The sequence below is a fragment of the Plectropomus leopardus genome, chromosome 6, assembly GCF_008729295.1.
Source record: "Plectropomus leopardus isolate mb chromosome 6, YSFRI_Pleo_2.0, whole genome shotgun sequence".
In the NCBI taxonomy this organism is placed as follows: Eukaryota; Metazoa; Chordata; class Actinopteri; order Perciformes; family Serranidae; genus Plectropomus; species Plectropomus leopardus.
The window spans coordinates 10,950,220-10,968,425 of NC_056468.1; the positions used below are offsets into that span (position 1 = coordinate 10,950,220).

General features: G+C 41.1%; 1 protein-coding gene across 3 annotated transcripts; it reads left to right on the top strand.

The window, feature by feature from the left end:
- The first annotated feature begins 1,490 nt into the window (after window positions 1-1,490).
- Window positions 1,491-17,835, top strand: LOC121944961 (neuronal calcium sensor 1). 3 transcript variants are annotated; one of them, XM_042488942.1, is made up of 10 exons: window positions 1,491-1,667; window positions 2,328-2,448; window positions 3,465-3,607; window positions 6,839-6,863; window positions 12,478-12,616; window positions 14,646-14,724; window positions 15,163-15,251; window positions 15,326-15,403; window positions 16,016-16,123; window positions 16,586-17,835. In XM_042488942.1, the coding sequence occupies exons 3-9, from the start codon at window positions 3,544-3,546 to the stop codon at window positions 16,112-16,114; spliced, it is 573 nt and encodes a 190-aa protein (XP_042344876.1). In that variant the 5' UTR covers window positions 1,491-1,667; window positions 2,328-2,448; window positions 3,465-3,543; the 3' UTR covers window positions 16,115-16,123; window positions 16,586-17,835. The 3 variants fall into 3 exon arrangements, with proteins under 3 accessions (XP_042344876.1, XP_042344875.1, XP_042344877.1); XM_042488941.1 differs by having other exon boundaries at window positions 16,612-17,835; XM_042488943.1 differs by having other exon boundaries at window positions 3,473-3,607; window positions 16,612-17,835.
- Window positions 17,836-18,206: the final 371 nt, after the last annotated feature.

The window sequence follows — 18,206 nt, forward strand, 5'->3', positions numbered from 1 at the left end:
TTCTTTGCTTCTTTAAAACAGTAGTTGCTAGTGGCTGCATAGTGCAACTTGTTGTGTAGGTACTGTGTAAGAGCGGCAAAGAAGAATTGATTTGCTGCTTTAAAAATTATCGACAAATTACATGTTATCTGACTGGTGCATAGACTTTTGTGCCCGCCAATACCCGACCCAGCGTTAGGCAGTATGGGAGACATTTCAGATATTGGTACTGGTATCGAAACAACTCTACTACTCAGCCTGTTAAATCAGTTGTATAATGTCCTTTGTAGCTCTGAAGGGAGCTTTTTGAAATCTGAGAAAATGGTCCGGCTGATGTCATCATGGGGAGATAACAATGTCAAATATTTAACAGAAATTTGTGTTAAGACCTTGTAGGTGCAGTTGAATGACCTGGACAGAGAGATAGAGAGGGTCTAACAAAAGAATATTGAGTTGCATTATGGGAATAGTAGTGCATGAGCCTTATTAAGGACAAAAACTCAGGCTATTGCAGCTCCTATCTCATCAATTTTGACCATTCTTTTTCTCTTGTGAGTCCCCAACTCAATGAACTTACAGTGCTAAACTGGCAGAAAGCACTTTTAAATAGCTACTTCAGTGCTATAAATTTATCTTTAACATTATATCATAGCCTTCAAAACAAACAACAAAAATAAATAAATATTTAAAAAATATAAATAATAAAAAACATGTTGAGCAGACATACCTAAGGCCCAATAAGGATAGCAATTGATTTCTCAGAAAATAGAAAGAAAAAAAAAAGAACTAGCCACAGTTTGTCAAACAAACATACAAATAAGAAATCATGGCAACATCTGCTCCCACAAAGAGGAGTCTCAAGAGAATAAATTCATAAAATAAAAATACATTGAAAGAAATGATGATTAATTTTTGGCCAAATTCAAACTGAAATCAGCACCTTATCACCTTGACAATCTGAAATAGGTAACAGGGGCCCATGAAATCAAAAACCTGTCTATCCTTATGAGATTGCTCCTAAGTTAGCATACAATGAGTCAAATGCCAAGTCCCAAAAATGTGTGTGTGATCTCCGACCTGTTTATAATCCTTCCAGCAAGAATTTGTTTTAGCCTACTGATATAATTTTAATCCAATTAGAGGACTTCTCTCATTTTAAATTTCCAGTTAAACGAGCTCGCAATAGTGATTAGATAATAAAAATGCACAGTATCTCTGTCCATAGCACAAAAACAAAAGAGAGCTATCTGTGAGCTATGTGAGCCCCCATCGAAACGCTATCCCAGACATTAGCTCACTCACATCACAAAAATGGGCACACAAGCTCCCTAAAAGTGCCATATCTGCCTTTAAGCTCTACCCTGAAAATGAGAGCGTGCGTTAAAAAGTGAGTTTAGGTACATTGACTCAGTGCTTCATACCAGCTGACACGTTTTAACGCTGTTAAGGCATACAAAGAGTCCTTGTATGACCAATGGTACCGCGACGTCAGTGTCTCTCTCGCGCAGAGCTGAGTTGGCCAGCAGCAACGTCACTCCCTGACGGCGGCATCAGAGCAGCACGAGCGGCCATCCGCGCAGCAGCGAGTCGCTCCGGAACTCGGCGGACGGAGACAGCAGCATTGGACAGCGTCTGTCTCTCTGCTTTGGGACTGACTTGGACGGTGACTTTCCGCTTCCGTAGCTCAGGTAAACCTTGAAGTCCATTTACGTGAAAGCGTTTTTGTTCATTTCAAGGTGAGTTTTCTGTTTTGTTTTTTTTTAGTCAACTCGCAATAAGGAGCAGCGAGGGTATATCTAACGTTGCGAGTACAATGACTAGCAAGCTTCCCGCACTGAAAGCTGTTGTCCGGTAGCCATAAACTGTGTGTTGCTATGGAATTGCCAGGCAACGTCCCACCTGCTGCTGCCGCGACTATATGTTTCTGTACTCCTGTCAACCAAAACTAGTATGAATATATGGAAACAAAGCGCTCCTTTGTATGCTTTAATTCAGCCGTTCGTTTGTTATTAATACAAGTGCGTGTTTTTAGTTATGCAGTTTTCTCCTAGCTAAGCGTTTTCACAAGAAAATTTTAGGATTTACTGTAATTTAAATTTTGCTAAAGCAGTTTACTTTAGTGATAGCCTCAGCACTTACATCAGCAGCACTCCCCACATTGTGCCCTGTCTGAGGGCTGTATTCAGCAGCTGTGGCAGACAGTGGAAAGGTCTTTGCCTGCTTTTGAGTGTTTTTCCAGTCAAGTGCTCATGTATCTGTGGCTCTACGTGTCAACACAGCCCATTTGCACAAGAAAACGGCAAAAGCTTGGCATTCCCTTTGTAACGGCTGTCTGTTTATTTTCATAGTGTCTAAGTAACACCCAGGACCACAAGGCTTGAGCAAACACAAGATGGTGATTACCAGCATGGCATCCCTCAGAAGGACATCACTGGCCATGGACACGGAGAACAGATGTTCGCAGTGAAGGTGCCTAGTGCATTCAGTAGCTTCCTATTCTGTGGCTCAGACAGCTGCTGTGGTTAGGCGTCACTGCATGCCGACGCGAGGCCCTTGATACAAAGAAATTCCATTATCCCTCATCTCCTGTCTGCTGTGACAGAGAGGAGGAAATCACCATACCATGCTGTCGTGAGGCCAGGAAGGAGGGAGAATTATGAGTCAGAATGGAGAAGAAAAGAAAACTGTCACTCCTCAAATCCGCCTCTAAGCTTGGTAGACAGCTCACACACTTATTTTAAGAGCAGGACCAGATCTCTTTTCAGCTGGCATCCAGAACTGGAAAACTGTGTAGAAACCTTACTTCTTTTTGCTTTTCATAAATTATTAGTAAAACCTTTTAACTTTTCCTTTAACTGTTTCATCTCTGTATACATTCCAGGGATTAGAGTTAAGGCTTTGAGTGAGTGCAAAGTACAGCGGGGAGCATCCAAAGCCAGCTCTGTTCATTGTGTTTTAGTTTACACACCTCCTTATCTCAGCTGTCAAGAGGGAGGATTCTTTTCTACAGTAACTTACCCAGAGCAGTAGAGATAGTGGTGGGAAAGGAGGGGTGGGAGGAGTGAGAAGAACAGAGAATGACTGTGAGGGAGTGAGTGTGCTTAACCCAGCCACTGAGTGACTCTTGTATCCAAGGACGAAGGTAGCAACGCATCCAAACGCCACTCTTCGCCCACAGACTTGCTATGAAGAACTGAGGCAAACACATAGGCACTCAGCAGCGCTCGTATAGACTCAACAACCTGCCCGGCCCCTTCTTCACAGGGCCCTTGGGGTTTGACTCGCCTGTCTGGAGTGCCAGGGCTGATGACTGAGCAGATCATGACGGCAGCTAGAGTGAACTACACAGAACCATAGATTCTTGTAGCTTGAATGGGAGTTTTTTTTTTTTTTTTTTCTTCAAAAAAACAAAAAAAAAGCGTTTTCTTATTACACTGGTATCATTGCAGCTAAACTGGCCCTGGTTTGTGTATGTTTTTTGGCAGAGGAGCAGACTGGAGAGGAGGTAGTAACAGGTGCTGTGTGCCAAGGTGGATTTGGAGGTGTGGAGGAGAGCTGAAGATCATGGGTAAATCAAACAGCAAGCTCAAGCCAGAGGTGGTGGAGGAGTTGACGAGGAAGACCTACTGTGAGTACCTATACATCTCTTCCTTTTTTTTCTGTCTTTAAAACATTTTTTCTCACCTGACTCAGACAAAGGAACATTCTGGCTTAAGGTAAAGGACTATAGTATGTGATAGATACCTGAAATCAATAATCAAATTGTCCGCCCACTGTGTCCCATACAGTCTCAACAGTAAATAGCCCTGCCTGCAAGGATGTGTTGGGATTCCACACCAGCTTCTTGTTATCGACAGAACAGAGCTACAGCTAAATGTCAGCTGGGAATAAGCTCCCCGTTTGATTTAAATTTACATTTAAATGTTGTGTAGCAAATTGTGATTGGTGAAGGCCTGGCAAAAGTTGCAATCAGCATCTTTAAATCACGCTGAAGGGACTTATGAATATGGAAAGGCTGAAGTGTTATGAGTTATCAAGCTAGGGGTTTTAGAGATGAGAACATGGTTTTATATGCAGGACATGGACCCTCTGTATGTTTTTATATGAATACAGAGACAGAGAAAGATGTTTAGAGAATATAAACAGTCTAACCAATGCAATGCTATACATGCCAGAATTCTAAGTGGCATTGCTGCAGAGACTGACAGAAATGGTGGGATTGGTGGGAAAGACAAGAACTGAAGTGAGTCTGCAACATAGCAAGTACATGGATGTGTTGTTCCTGTCGACTTCCTGGGACATTGCATATGCTGCATTTGCTTTTATAACCTCGCTAGCACCAAATTATTCACTGATGATCTCCTGCTGAACAAAAAAAATATATTTTCCCCTTCCCCCAGTTTTCAATCAAAATTTGCGCTGAGACCACGTTTATAATTATCTCAATGATGTCTCTTCGGGAGACCTTGTTTTAATCATTTGCATGTTATTTTTGGAGCCCAGTGTTAATATTATTATTATTATTTGAGCAGTACAGTGTGCAGGTGTGGGTGGGAGTTGACATCCATTGGCTGCTTAATGACAGTGTTATTTGTGTAGTGGGTCTCTACACAACAGAACCATGGAAGGCTGTTGTGGCAGGAAATTGCTGTGGGGGAAGATTGGGCTTCGTGCTGGGTTGGGCTGTTTGCTGCTGTCCTCTACTCTCTCTCTCTCTCAACACTCTCCCTCTCTTTCTCTCTTACCCTTTCGCCCTGTCTCCTTCGCTTTATCCCCTAATTGCCCTCTTTGAGCTGGGAATGGAATAGTATAATTAGGATCTTATCTGGTTAGCATCGCTGAGAGGGGCACCAAGCTTCTCTCCCAGCGTGATCATTCTTTGTTGCCTGACTTGAGACTCCTATCATTTCTGCTTTCCTTCATCCTGTTGCCTCTTTCTCTTGCTCTCCCATGAGAGGCCTTGTCTGCCATTTTAGTCTACACTTTCCTTTGGTTCTTGACAGATTGGGGATTTAGTAAATTTCATCTGTGTCTATGTGCTTTATGTTTCTGTGGTAGAAGAGGTAGGGTGGTTTTTTTTCCCCCCTGCAAATGCCCTCTGTGTCGACAGGCAACCGACAAGGCCAGGCCAAAAATAAAGGTCTGTTCAGTTCAAAAGATGTCCATTTGCTGCTCTGCTGTAGGTTTGAAAACCCCCGAATCTTCAAAAGAAAATTATTAGAACCTTGTGTTTAAAAATAAAACACTTTCTGATCAAACACAACATAGAGCTGTGCCAAGGCCCTGGCTAGATGGTGTTTTTTCTGCTCCGAGTGAAAACTGTGGAAAATGGTTGCAGCCTCACCTGTACTTAAGGAGAGCTTTATTCAAACCAGAAATGCTTTTCCCAATGACTGTTCTGGCATCACGCAGAAATACCAGCAGTCTTATTAAAATGTCTGCAGGATGTAGGCAAGGCTCATGTAACAGCATGATGATTTTGTAAGTTGTCAAAGCCATGAAGACGCTCAAAGTGACAGAGAGCAAGCACGATGTGTGCTAGCAGACCCTGCAGGGTCAACTAGCTGAGTGGGCCCAGCACTCTCCTGCAATGGGCTTATTGCATTACTGCCCATTGCTTCTGACCGACTTATGTAATAAAATGTTTTATTAGATCGAAGCCATGGTAAATTGCCTCAATTTTTGACTACATTGACTTTTGAGGCCAATTTAATGGTAGCTTGGCTTGGCTGACAGTTGTGAGATTGACCTTAACATTTATTACCCAGGAAAGGGTCACGCAGTGGGTTTCTTGGTGAAATGCGGAACAGAACAAATTGAAGGTGGAGATATATGCAGGTGAAGGCGACCTAACCTGGCCTTCTTATTGATAGCCTCAGTATGATTTTGCTCCAGCGCTGCAGCAGTCACGCATTATAGAATACATACATGTAAAGTTGTTCATGCTTACATGGTTGAAAAGTGTTGAATATATTTGTCATTAATATTTTTTTTTTATTTGCTGACCATATCACCCTGTGATATGAGGGTGTTGGATAATTTCAAACGTTGACAAGTAAATGTCTTGGCATGAGCTGGCTTTGTTTCCTTGGTTGCTTACCTTTGCAGTAACTGTGACTGTGAGGTTAAACATTACAGTAGAAGACATTATCAATTAACCAACAAGCTGTTTGTTGTGTTTATAAGGCTATTGCTTCGCCCAAGGCTCAACAGAAGTGGTACAGTGGAAGGCTCTCTCAGACTTACAGTGGCATGAACGCAGAAAGTCTCTCTCAAAGGACCACCTGGTTAAACTAATGCTATTGATTTCCAGCCCTTGTTTTCATTAGCAGCCCCAAAGGCCGAGAGGCTGAAAATTGCTGTGGTTACTTGAGAGAAAGTAAAAAGACGAGGGAAAGCCATAAGGGATTGGTTGATTAGATACTGGCAGATAATGTTGTTTGTGTGTGTGGGCATGATAATACATCCTGCTTCTTTAACTGTTCTCTTTCTTAAATCTGTGGCTGACCTTCATTCCTTCACCCTTCATTCCTTGTTTGTCTTTTTGTGGCTCCCTGGAGTTTACTCCCACTTGTCGTCTACTATCCTGGCCAGCAGAAATTATTATTATTCATCTCTGATAGTATGCTAGAATCGATGAATCCTACACCCAGCTAAGCACGGCTGTTTTCCAATAATTGCATGTTGACACTGTTGAGTAGGTTTGGTAGAGTCAGATGATGTGTGAAAGGACTGGGCCAAGATGATTAACGATGCTACTACTTGGCTCCTCTGTTGTATCTAACAGCAAGCTACTTTTTTTTTCTAGGACAACCAAAGTTTTCCTCTAAGCTAATGTCACTCTTTGTTTCTCTTACAGTTACAGAAAAAGAGGTGCAGCAGTGGTAAGTGTGCATTAATTTTTAATGAGATTTTCATTCCATTCTTAATGTGAGGCTAGTCATATATTAGCAATTGTGTTTTTACTGGCAAAGCTCACAGGAATCAGGGGGGTCTTATCTTGACCCACTTAAAAAACCCACTTTGATATACTCTGCCCAGGATTTAGTTTCTTGAAACCATGGATAGTGTACTTACATTTGGTTTGATAGTTGATTTGGAGCCATCTCCCTCACTCTACCCTGAAGACAGATGAGTTCTGAAAATAGAATGACTTTGAAGCCTTACTGAGGCTGAATGACTTTGAAGACTGATAACACCGATACAAAACATTTCCATGATGCATTCCTCAACAACCTTTTTGCTCTATTTGTGAAAGGGATGTCTGGGAACTGCAGAACGGCTGGGGCATGAGGTTGTTTCACTTTCAAGCACTTAATCGCTACGTAGCCACAGAGCCTCCACAAGGTTACCGATTAGTAATCCTCTCTGTCGGATTTTGTACCTATTATTCAGTGCGACCTGCATCACTTTGTGGAGGTCTCGCTCTTGTGATTTGAGGCTGTATTGACAGTGTTGTATCATGCACTTATTTATATTCATATATATATATGTATCAAAATATAAAACATAGCCCTAAAACAGAGTAACAGAACTGAACTGTGGTGAAAGGTGAGAGTAATCATTACTGTGAAGGTGTGTATTTCTGAATGTTATTCTGAAGGCACAGTTTGACAGCTGCTGGCACATGGATAAAGAGACAATACATCTTCATTTACAGAGATGATTCAAGCATGAGCGCAGTCATCGCTTTTGTTTGCTGCATGCCACTCTTGGGCTATTGTTCTTTGGAAATGAAAAACAAAGAATCGCGCATATCATAAGAGGGAGCACAGTAATAAAGTGATCACTCCATGTTCACACTTCAGTTCTCCTGCTTTGGTTTTGCATTTCACATCCTAATTCTGCATGCATGAGAAGAGCTCTGCCTCCTAGTCGCTGTTCATGTCCCCTGTTGGGGGGCTTATGGGAGGGGGAAGGAGTCAGGGCACATTCACGGCCACGCAGCAGCAGCAGCAGCAGCAGCAGCAGCATCAGCAGCAGCAGCAGCAGCATTAGATATCACTGGGCATTGGCAGGTCAAGAGCCTCAGAGCTGCCTTGTCTCTAAGGGCTGACTGAGTGCACTGAGGTGGAATACCCCCCCCCCCAAATCTCCAACACCCCCCGGCTGTGCAGCCAGCTAGCTCACCATCACTGTCACTGTTTTTTACAGCAAGTTTGCATGAGTCCTCACTTGAAGATCAGCAGCAATCAACACGGCTGAGTGTGAGGGATGAGAGGGAATTTTACCAGGGGAAATGCCAGATGGCGTGTAATTAGAGCACAGGCACAGACATAGAAGAATAAGCGGGGTTAGATAAATGCCTGTGTTGTGCATTAAATTTGTTCCCCTTCTTAATTCTCCTCTAAGGGAACATCATTAGTATGCTCAAGGCTCACCTGAAATCAATAACAAAATGCCATAGCGCAGTGATGTTTCTGCCAGCTAGTCAGGAGCAAGAGAGGCATCCTGTACAACTCTTTAGCAAACCACCATGGTAGATGCCAAGGAGTAGGAACCAGTGCCAGTTATAAATACTTAATCTTCATGCTGGCCCCCCAGTGTGGTCTGATGCACAATGTCACGTCTGCTATGTCCCTGCAAGTACAGTGCGTAGTTGCACTGTTACACCACTTCAAGTACAGTCTGACTGTGTGTGTCTTAGCACTAGTGTCACCCAGTCAGATTTCTTGTACATGATCTGTTCTTGGCATATGAAGGTGATTCTGTTATGATGAATAGCTGACATTGGGCAAACATGTTTATGCTGGTTACAGTGCCTTATTACTGTACCCATGTACTGTAGATGTGTCTTGTGCTTATGTAACCCCTCTTGTAGTATCTGAAATGTTGTAGTCATACTTGCATGTATGTAAAATGGATATCTGATGAGTGAAAACTCAAACAGTGTATTGAAGAATTTGACTGGAGCCCCACCAATACTGATACTGAATAAAAATCCTACATATCGACTGATTTTAATTTGTTTCGTTTTACTCAGTACAGATAATTTTACCAAACAGTTTTGATAAGGATCTCTTGAATTTGGCTATCATTATAAAATAACAATACAAAGAAGGAAGAAGAATGTGAGGAATAAAGAAGACAATATCTCTGATTCTTCTGCACAATATTTGATCCTCTTTTTTTTAAAAAAAAAAGCCTCCATTGTGAGTTGAACAGTGTAATAGATGTGCAGTGCTAAAATGATTGAGTACTCTTTTAACTCACTGCTCTATTATTTTCACATGCAATAACTTTCTCTTATAATTGTATAAACCAGCCACAGAAAAGAAATCTTCAGGAACTATCATGCAAGGAAACAGTCTTTATTAAAGGGGCACTTGAGTGATTTAGAACTGCACCATGAAGTTGAGTGACTCATAAGAAACAGTAAAGAATCAGTCAAAATCAAAGCAGCAATATATAATTTTTCCCTTTAGACCCTACATTTAGCATTATGTAACTAAGCTTGAGACTTCTTCCAAATGCCATACCTTCAGTTTGCAATGCAGACTTTCCTTAAAAAATGTATGACTTCAAGCCCAAGTCAAGATGACCCTGGTAACATTATCAGGGTTATTTGTCAGACCCAGACCTGAAACCAATTAATGATTAAGAGAAAAGATTACATTTTGACAAAGTGATTCTGTTTTAACTGCTGCAGCATTTGCAGCATTGGTTTAAGCACACGAGCACACTCATCGACAAATTGCTTGTGTTTAATGATCTCGCGTAATGCTACTCAGCCAGTCAAATCTGTGCATTCTGATAAGCACTGTGACTCGAGTGAATGACATACACACAAAGAGGAGAGACAAGAGACAATATTTGGAGAAAGAAGTGAGTCAGAGTTGTGATTTCACATGGCGTGTTCTAAAGAGAGAAAAGTAGAGCGCAAAAAGTGAGTTGTTTAATCAAGAACGGACAGATTCTATGTGCATTTTCACGCGCAGTTCAATACCTGCATCATATGTTTTGAAATAATGAATAAACATATCCACTCAAATCCGAACTGAGGGCGGAGAAAATATTTTAAATGGTGCTGCATCGTAATGTAAGTTTGGCAAAATTAATTAGTCGGCTACTGACTGTAAAGTAATAGAGTGCTTAAAAATGAATGCCTTTAATTAGACTGAAAGACAGTGCTATGCTGTCTATCTCAGCCTAGAATGAAGAACTGTCTAAGTGGGTCCTTCCCAAACGGAAGCTTCTGGTATTTTTCTGCGGTTTACTACTGAAGCTCTGGAGCCCAAAAAAATGGTACACGGGTCAGCTCTAACAACTGGTAGAGTGCCCTTTTAAAAGCCTTTATTAAATCAGGCATAATAATGGTTTAAAATGCAGACCTGTTTTGACCTCTGAGTCTTAATCAGAGCTCCCAGACTGTTGCTGTCTCTGATGTTATTATGTTTTTTCTGTATTCATTTCTATTAATGTGATCACTCCAACCAAAGACACATTTTTGAAACTGTTTTTTTTTTAAAGTTTACATTTTTTTTTTTTTACATTTTTTACAAGAAAGTCAGAAACATAATGAGACAACAACAAATAAAAATAAACAAGCAGACAGGTACACTAACAGGTGCTGACAGACAATAATACAAAAAAGGCAGTTTTTTAGTCACCGTAATGTGCCAGGCACTAGTGCAATGTGTCACTCACAAGTGTGCTATACCGCATCATCAGTGTCTTTACAAGGTCAAATTGTTCCCTCCAGACATACATCTGCTGAAACTCTCCCATTGTTCATTAATCATGTCATTTTTTTCTGTTCGGTCTTCCCAACATCTTTCTGCATGCAATAGTTTTCATCATTTTAGCTCTCTACGTATATATAGTGTAAGAACTTAAGTTCCTTCCAACACCGTAGAATCATCTGGAAACAGGTTATTAGGCCAGTTTTTAATATCCTAAATTAAAATGTATTTAAATTCAGTGCTACAGTTTTGTCACAGAGGAGACAAATTCTTGGTGAACCGGGCAGTTCACATTCTAACTATTTACCAATATAGTCCAGAAGGTTCCTCCACAGGGGAGAAACCCTGGGACATTTCCATAATGCATGCATATATGTGTCATGTTCTCTTCTGCATTTCCAGCATAAATCATATTTAATGTTGATTTAAGCATATCACCACTGGAATACAAATCCAATTTTACTTTGTCTGTGATAAACTTAAATTGGCTGATACTTGACCTGATACTTGAAGTTAATATTCTCCCATTTGATGACAGCTGTTGCTCACTATGGTTACACCTGGGCGACAAAAAATAGGTGACTTTACTACAAATATATTAGCTATACTGTTGTCTTTTTGTAGTAAAAAATCCCTACTAAATGCACTATACTGTATATACACTATGCGGCACAGTGTGTTACAGTAGAATTCAGCCTTTTATGTTGGTTGCCTCATATAATTTTCCATAGTCACACATTAAAAATGACTCAAGAATTCAGGTGAAATGGGTCAGGTTTGGATTATGATCTGCATTGTGCGCTCTGCACTTTGAATACCAATTAGATTGTATTATGCATTACAGTGAGCTAGGCTTTCATTTCCTTGCATATCTCCAGTTGATTCAAATGTAAGAATTACATGGTTCTGCTCTCTTCTCGCCTCTCTTCTTGCTGAACTTTTTCTCAGCTGCCTCTCAAAGCGCCTCGCCGTCTCTTTGACTGTATGGAGTTGGCTTCATTATCTCCAAGGCAGATTAAAAGTAAAGAGTTTAAGAGGAGCGAGGAGCCAGAGTGTGAGTGGGAAAGATCTGTCCTGGCCTTCATTCTTCATCAGAGCACACTCTCTCTCTCTCTCTGACCGTAATTACAGCCCAGCCTTACTCTGAATCAGAGACGAACACGCAGTGCTCCCTTGTGTGAACGTGCGTCATTTTTGCTGTTGATCAAGAGCAAAAGCTTTTTACGAGGCTTTTTATAACAAGAGTGCTATTATTCCTCTGTTATTCCCCTCTTTCTCCTGCTTTTCATCTAGCATTTATTTTTGTAAAGTCTAACACTGTTTTCCTCGCTCCCTGACCTGTTACAGTCCAGTTAGACTTCAAGGCTGCTGTGTTCCTTTATGACGATGTACAAGGAAACTGCCTACCTCTGAGTGACTGTGCTTGAAATTGCTTATGAGATGCTTCTATATTTAGGCTAATAGAGATATTAAGACGCTCTCTAGATATGTCATTTCCAGGGGGCGAGAGGAAGCTCACAGACTTATCTATCAGCCACGCATATTATCAAAAGAGGACTAGAGAGTAATTTGATTAGAGTTAACCACTCTGGGCTTGCTATTGGATTAGAGTGATCTTCTTATCTGTGAATGAGACAAATAGCTTTGCACTTTACCTTTTTGATCTGGCACACTCTTTCAAGCTGAATCAGTAATGACTGCTGTTGAGGTGACGAGGTGACTTCAGTCCACTTTCATCTTGATTATGTATTCTCAATGCATTATGAATGATATTTTTAACCCTTAAAACAATCTCTGTCTGTGCTTTATTTTATAGGTACAAAGGCTTCATTAAAGATTGTCCAAGTGGGCAGCTGGACGCTGTGGGCTTTCAGAAGATATACAAGCAATTCTTTCCTTTTGGAGATCCCACAAAGTTTGCGTCATTTGTCTTCAATGTATTTGATGAAAATAAGGTTTGTAATATATTTTATATGCTTTGTTGTCCTATTACAAGGAAGAAAAAAATATTCAACCACCTTTGGTGGTTAGAAATAATGAGAATTTTCTTTTAAGCTCATTTACAGGTTCATACTTGTATTTGAGGTTTCTAACAGAACCAATTTACATCCTTTTATGGTAAGAAAAACACTTGATTTTTATCACACTGTCTGTGCTAGAACACCTGTATTTCTCCTGTGTCTGAGGAGGCTCCATTTTAGTGTGTCTTTTTTTGTATACAGACATTTAAAAATGTATCCAAATTCATGGCCAAAGTTTTATCAGAATATATAAATGTGAAATTCCATGTTGAGTGTAGGCAGTGTAGTCTACACATCGTTCTATGTGTAATGATTGCCCCAGTTTTTAGTTTTATTTTTTGTATTTTTAATAACTGTAAAGTGTGTACAAATATAATAGTATAATTCACATTTACATCATAACACTGCATATTTGTATTGAAATAATTCTCTGCTCCAACACTGTCAGCAGCACAAATTATTCTGTTCTTAAAAAAATGCATAAACAGAGAACTGAAGATGACTCATAGCATCAGTAGTAACACATAATTGTGAGCCTCAGTTTTGTGCCAGAATCAGTTTCCAAGAGTGTCTGCCAAATTATAATTCAAGAGGAGTATATGTATGTATTTTCTGGAACTCTTGTCTCTGTTATGTGGGGGCATCCTCTAAGGATTTGAGGATTTGTTGAGAACGTACGCTTTAACAAGGCCAAACTCTCGTAAGCAACATTTGTCTGGAGTAATCCACCTCACCACAGCTGTAGATTATTCAAATTGTGTTCAGGAAGACAAAGTGTAGATGAACAGCTCCTGGGATGCTGGTGATTCCCTGGAGGTTTATTGACTTGAGTTAAGAGGCTTTGTGTCAGGGAGATCAGACAGCCCCTTCGTCTGATGTTTATCTGTGACCTTCATTAGCGTCGGGCACCCCATAGTTAAAGAATGTATTGATCTTAACAGTATTTATGACTTATACAATCAGCAATGCATGACTTTAGCATTGTCTGGCTGGTCAGATGTCTGGTAGAGATAAATTTAGCTGACCCCAGGGCCACGAAGAGAGCTTGGCTGTTGTCTGAAAGTAGAGCTGTGTTCTGCTCACAGGTAGGCAGTTGTCGAAGCAGAATGTAGGAAAACTTTTTTTTTTTTGATGCAATGCTTCGGTATCCAGTGAGAATATGAATTGACCAAAGCTTGAAGGCTTCACTACCAGGACGTCCAATTATACGCATTGCTTGTTTCCCAAAAGGCTGTTATTTTCACTTTTGTGAATGGCGTGCTTTTTATGCAGCGCCTTTAAGCGACTAATTTGAGCAAGTCTCACACAGATGCCTGAGGCTGAAGGTCATAACTTTGATGAATCAGTTTGATTTTGGGACATTTGAGCCACTTTCATTTTGCATTTGATTGTTATCCATGTGAGCAGATGTCTCTCTCTGCTGCACAAGTGTGGCCTCACAGGAGAACGCTGAAGGCCACAATTTTGAGAGGGTAATTGGAAATTTTGAGCTTCTGTGGTAAGACTCGGTGCATGGGATTCTAACAAAGCTCAGAGGAAATAAGCGTCAGAATATTTTCTACCTTGTCATACAGAATTTTCTGCCGTGCCTATTCATGATGCAGAACCCTCAGAAAAGTGTGAAAACATCTTCAGCCTTAATATACAGTGGTTGTTTGTGTGCTGTAACTTTTAGACGACTAGCCAGTCGCATCCATCTTCCTAATGACCACAGGTGACATATTTCAGCCTCAGGAGAGAGCCAGGTGCAGGGCAAAAAATAGCAGCTGACTTGGAGCAAACGACTGGCCCCGTTTTAAACAGAGTACAGCAAGGACATCATGAAAGAACAGCAAGGAGCTCATGAATGCACAGCTACAGCAAGTGTGAAGCAAGATGCTCATCTTGTCTCTGGGCCATTTCCTCTCCCCCATCCTCCCTCTCTCTCTCTCTCTCTCTCTCTCTCCCTTTTGTCACTCTGTAGGATGGACGCATCGAGTTCTCTGAGTTCATCCAGGCCTTGTCAGTGACTTCCCGGGGGACTCTAGATGAAAAGTTGAGATGTAAGAGGATGCTCCCTCCTCCCCTGTTATTTAACATTTAAATGACGGGATTCAGGACTGACTGCCACAAACTGCATATGAAAGAGAACCAGTGGGTTCTTTTAGAACGGCAAATAGGAGATTAATAGCGAGATACAGCCGGCATATGCAACCTGGGGGTCATGACCCAATAGGTCGACAAGTTTTTTTTTTGAAAATAGAACACCCTGGACAACTTGCAATTTAAGCTGTAATCACAAGTTTAAAATCTGATGCAAAGTGTGATCACTACTGTCAACATGAAAGGCTGCCAGTCAGTACTCAGTGTTCACCACTTCTAAAAAAATGGAACAGTTAGCTTTGTAATCCATGAATATATAGCTTAATCTTTATTTTGAAGTCACAGTAGCTTTCTGATCTCACCTACCAAAGTATAATTTGACATCTTTCTCCATACAGGGGCTTTTAAATTATATGACCTTGATAATGATGGCTACATCACTCGAGATGAGATGTTGAACATCGTAGATGCCATATATCAGATGGTGGTAAGTTTGAACAGACATCAGACATAAATCTGAATTGTTTGAATGTTACAGAATGTAATGATTTATTATCTTAGGGGAACACTGTGGAGCTGCCAGAAGAAGAAAACACACCAGAAAAGCGAGTGGACCGTATCTTTGCAATGATGGACAAGGTTAGTTTTTTTTTTCTAATAATATCAAAAGACTGAAATGATAAATGACAGTGCACTAGTTTCTGTACCATTGATTGTTACTTTCTGCAGTTTAGTATCAAGATTTGTTTGACACGGATACAAGTGCAGTAATGATTATTCATAAAAGGACTGAATCTGCCTTTGTTGCCACCCTCAGGGCTTTGACATGGACACTGTTAAGTTTAGAGCTGTTAGCTGTAGCTATCCCAGCGTCACTAACACCTCCTGCGGTCTATAAACATCATATATAGTCTCCTCCACCACTAGCCCTTGGTGCTAAATGCCCACTCCCTCTGCCCCAAGAATCTACTCAGCTTCAGTGAAAGACGAGACGCAGCCTGCATGGGTGTGTTTGTCCTCCCAGCACTGCCAAGATCAGCCCATTGGACTAGCTGTGCAGCACAGCAGCACTTAGTGATTTGTATTGGCAGAGTGGCTACCATCCAAGTGCACTGAAGCAAAGACCAGTCCAGCAGCATAGAACAGGAGTAACATGATTTAGCTTAAGAGCCTGTTTTGCCCCCTGCTGGTAACTCTGCGTTAAAACATTAAAGGGCTTCAGTTTCATTTTGTGTCATGTTCCTCTTCCAGAATGCAGACGGAAAGCTGACTCTGCAGGAGTTTCAGGAGGGTTCAAAGGCAGACCCTTCTATTGTTCAGGCATTGTCTCTCTATGATGGACTTGTGTAGGAATGTAAGGTGAGTGGGGTATTAATGAGCTAGCACCTGCATACTTCTTTGCTTGGGTGATTTTCAATCCCAGGTCACGCTTCAACTCCAGGATAATACTTTCTAATTCTTAACTCATCTGAGCAAAGAATAAAGGAACAGGAATTCAGTCCGTGGGCTGAAACCAAAGTGAAGAAGCCACTTTCTGCTCTCAGTTTGTTCCTATGAATAATTCAAAATGGCCCACTTGTTTGCTGGCAATCAAATAGTCTTGCAGTGCTGGGTGAAGAGCGAGACAGCCCTCCACTCTCACTGCCTAATGTAATGCACCGGCCACTGCCAATTGTTGCCGACATCCTGCTCAGCGTTTTGTCAACTGTGAAGCAAGCTCGTGAAGACATATTTTAGTAATGCAGCAGCTCTGTTTAGTGATTTCTCTTGCATGCTCTACACACCCACATTTCATGACACCACTTACTGTCATCCATTCAGTGGTGATCATTCTCACAACTCCCCAGATGGATCCAGCTCAGCATCCACGCGCCAAATCCAGCACCATCACACCTGCGACAGGAGGAAGCCGCATTTAACTCACCCAGAAGTGGACTGCAAACTATAGTCGCACGGCCGTACAGCATTCGTGTCAAGTAGCTGTTCGTCTACATTTCCAGTTCGGATTGTAAACAAATATATCCTCTGATGTGGCGAAGACGTCAAACATGTCAGCAAAACCCTCAGCCATTTATCTGTGCTTCTACAGCTATGTGGCACCGCGTACACCCCTGAGTGTTGTGTACGAGCATTTCTGCAAACGCAGTGTTGTGGTTTCCCTGTGGACAGTCTAAGAAACTGAATTCCCCCCTCAGATGTTCGTGTGCATCTTATTCACATACTGTAAACCAAGGGGATGCACTTGAATCTCTCAGAGGAACTGTGCTGCTGCTTCACCACTACGTGGAGAGACTTGAAACCCGAGAGAATCTGGAAAAATGTGTTACTTGGTTATAACGTGAACACTAAAAGTTACAAAGCAGTAGGCCTATAGTGTGTATAATGTAAATAGAGCGGTAATTTATTTTCTGCTTTGCTGCGATTATGGGAATTTCCTCATGAGTATGGAATGGAGTTTTATTTTTTATCAAAGGTGTTGACATGTATTGCACTGTATTTTTCATTATTGTGGGATTGTTTTACTCTCACATTCTGAAGTTTCCTTTCCTGAGAGAACAGGGTTTTTAGAGTGTTGACGGAGCGGGGACTTTTCTATGGATTATTTTACTATGTTTGCGGTCTCTGCATCCTTTTGTGTTTTCACTTCCCCGTTAGCACTAGTGTCTGCAGTGTTGCACAGCCACATCCTGAACGACACGACTAAGAACACGGTGGCTTCTCACTGCTTGCAGGCTCATTATTTCTTTGAGAGCATCCTTCTCCACCCTCAGCACACACAAAGCCCTGGTCATTGAGAGGCACAAACAGACATCAACTCTGGTTGTAAAGCTTTTGCGAGCTCCGTGGTTGCAATTGTCCACTTTGTATTTGTCCTGTGTGAGGCCAGAGCATGTGACGATGCCTTTTTTTCCATTCTTGGATTGTTCTAGTTTACAGCATTAAGATGTTTTGTCAGCTTCACTGATTTTATGCCTTATGCAAATGAGAATTTACTAAATGATAAATGTCATTCTCCTGTTGATTAACAGTATAAGAGCACAGAATAAATGCATTTAAGTGGCTAACTTTCCTATCCCTGCATTGTTAGTATTTCTATTTGAAATGAATAGATAACACGTTTGATTTTGTTTATGTTCAGGTTTGTGGTTCATTTTAAGCAGCTGATTGGTTTGATACATAACGGATGGGGGTGGATGATACTAAGAAATTTGGATTTGATCCAATACAGATATCAATGCTGATGCAAATACTATTTATCATTAAAAGCGACTTATGCACTTTCATGTAGGTACATACAATTTATGAGGTGAATAATCTGTCTGCTGAAGTAAACAAACAATGACCAGTTACAGTTTGAAAATGAGGATCTGTTTGGACAAAGATATAAGTTTCAGTAGGCTACTACATACCTGAACATTTATTGCTGGAGCCTGTCTTCTAT

Coding starts and splice junctions, on each gene's coding strand:
- LOC121944961 (XM_042488942.1), top strand. CDS start 3,544: ATGGGTAAATCAAACAGCAAGCTCAAGCCAGAGGTGGTGGAGGAGTTG. Junction 14,725..15,162: donor TCTAGATGAAAAGTTGAGAT/GTAAGAGGATGC, acceptor TTCTCCATACAG/GGGCTTTTAAATTATATGAC. Junction 15,404..16,015: donor TCTTTGCAATGATGGACAAG/GTTAGTTTTTTT, acceptor TTCCTCTTCCAG/AATGCAGACGGAAAGCTGAC.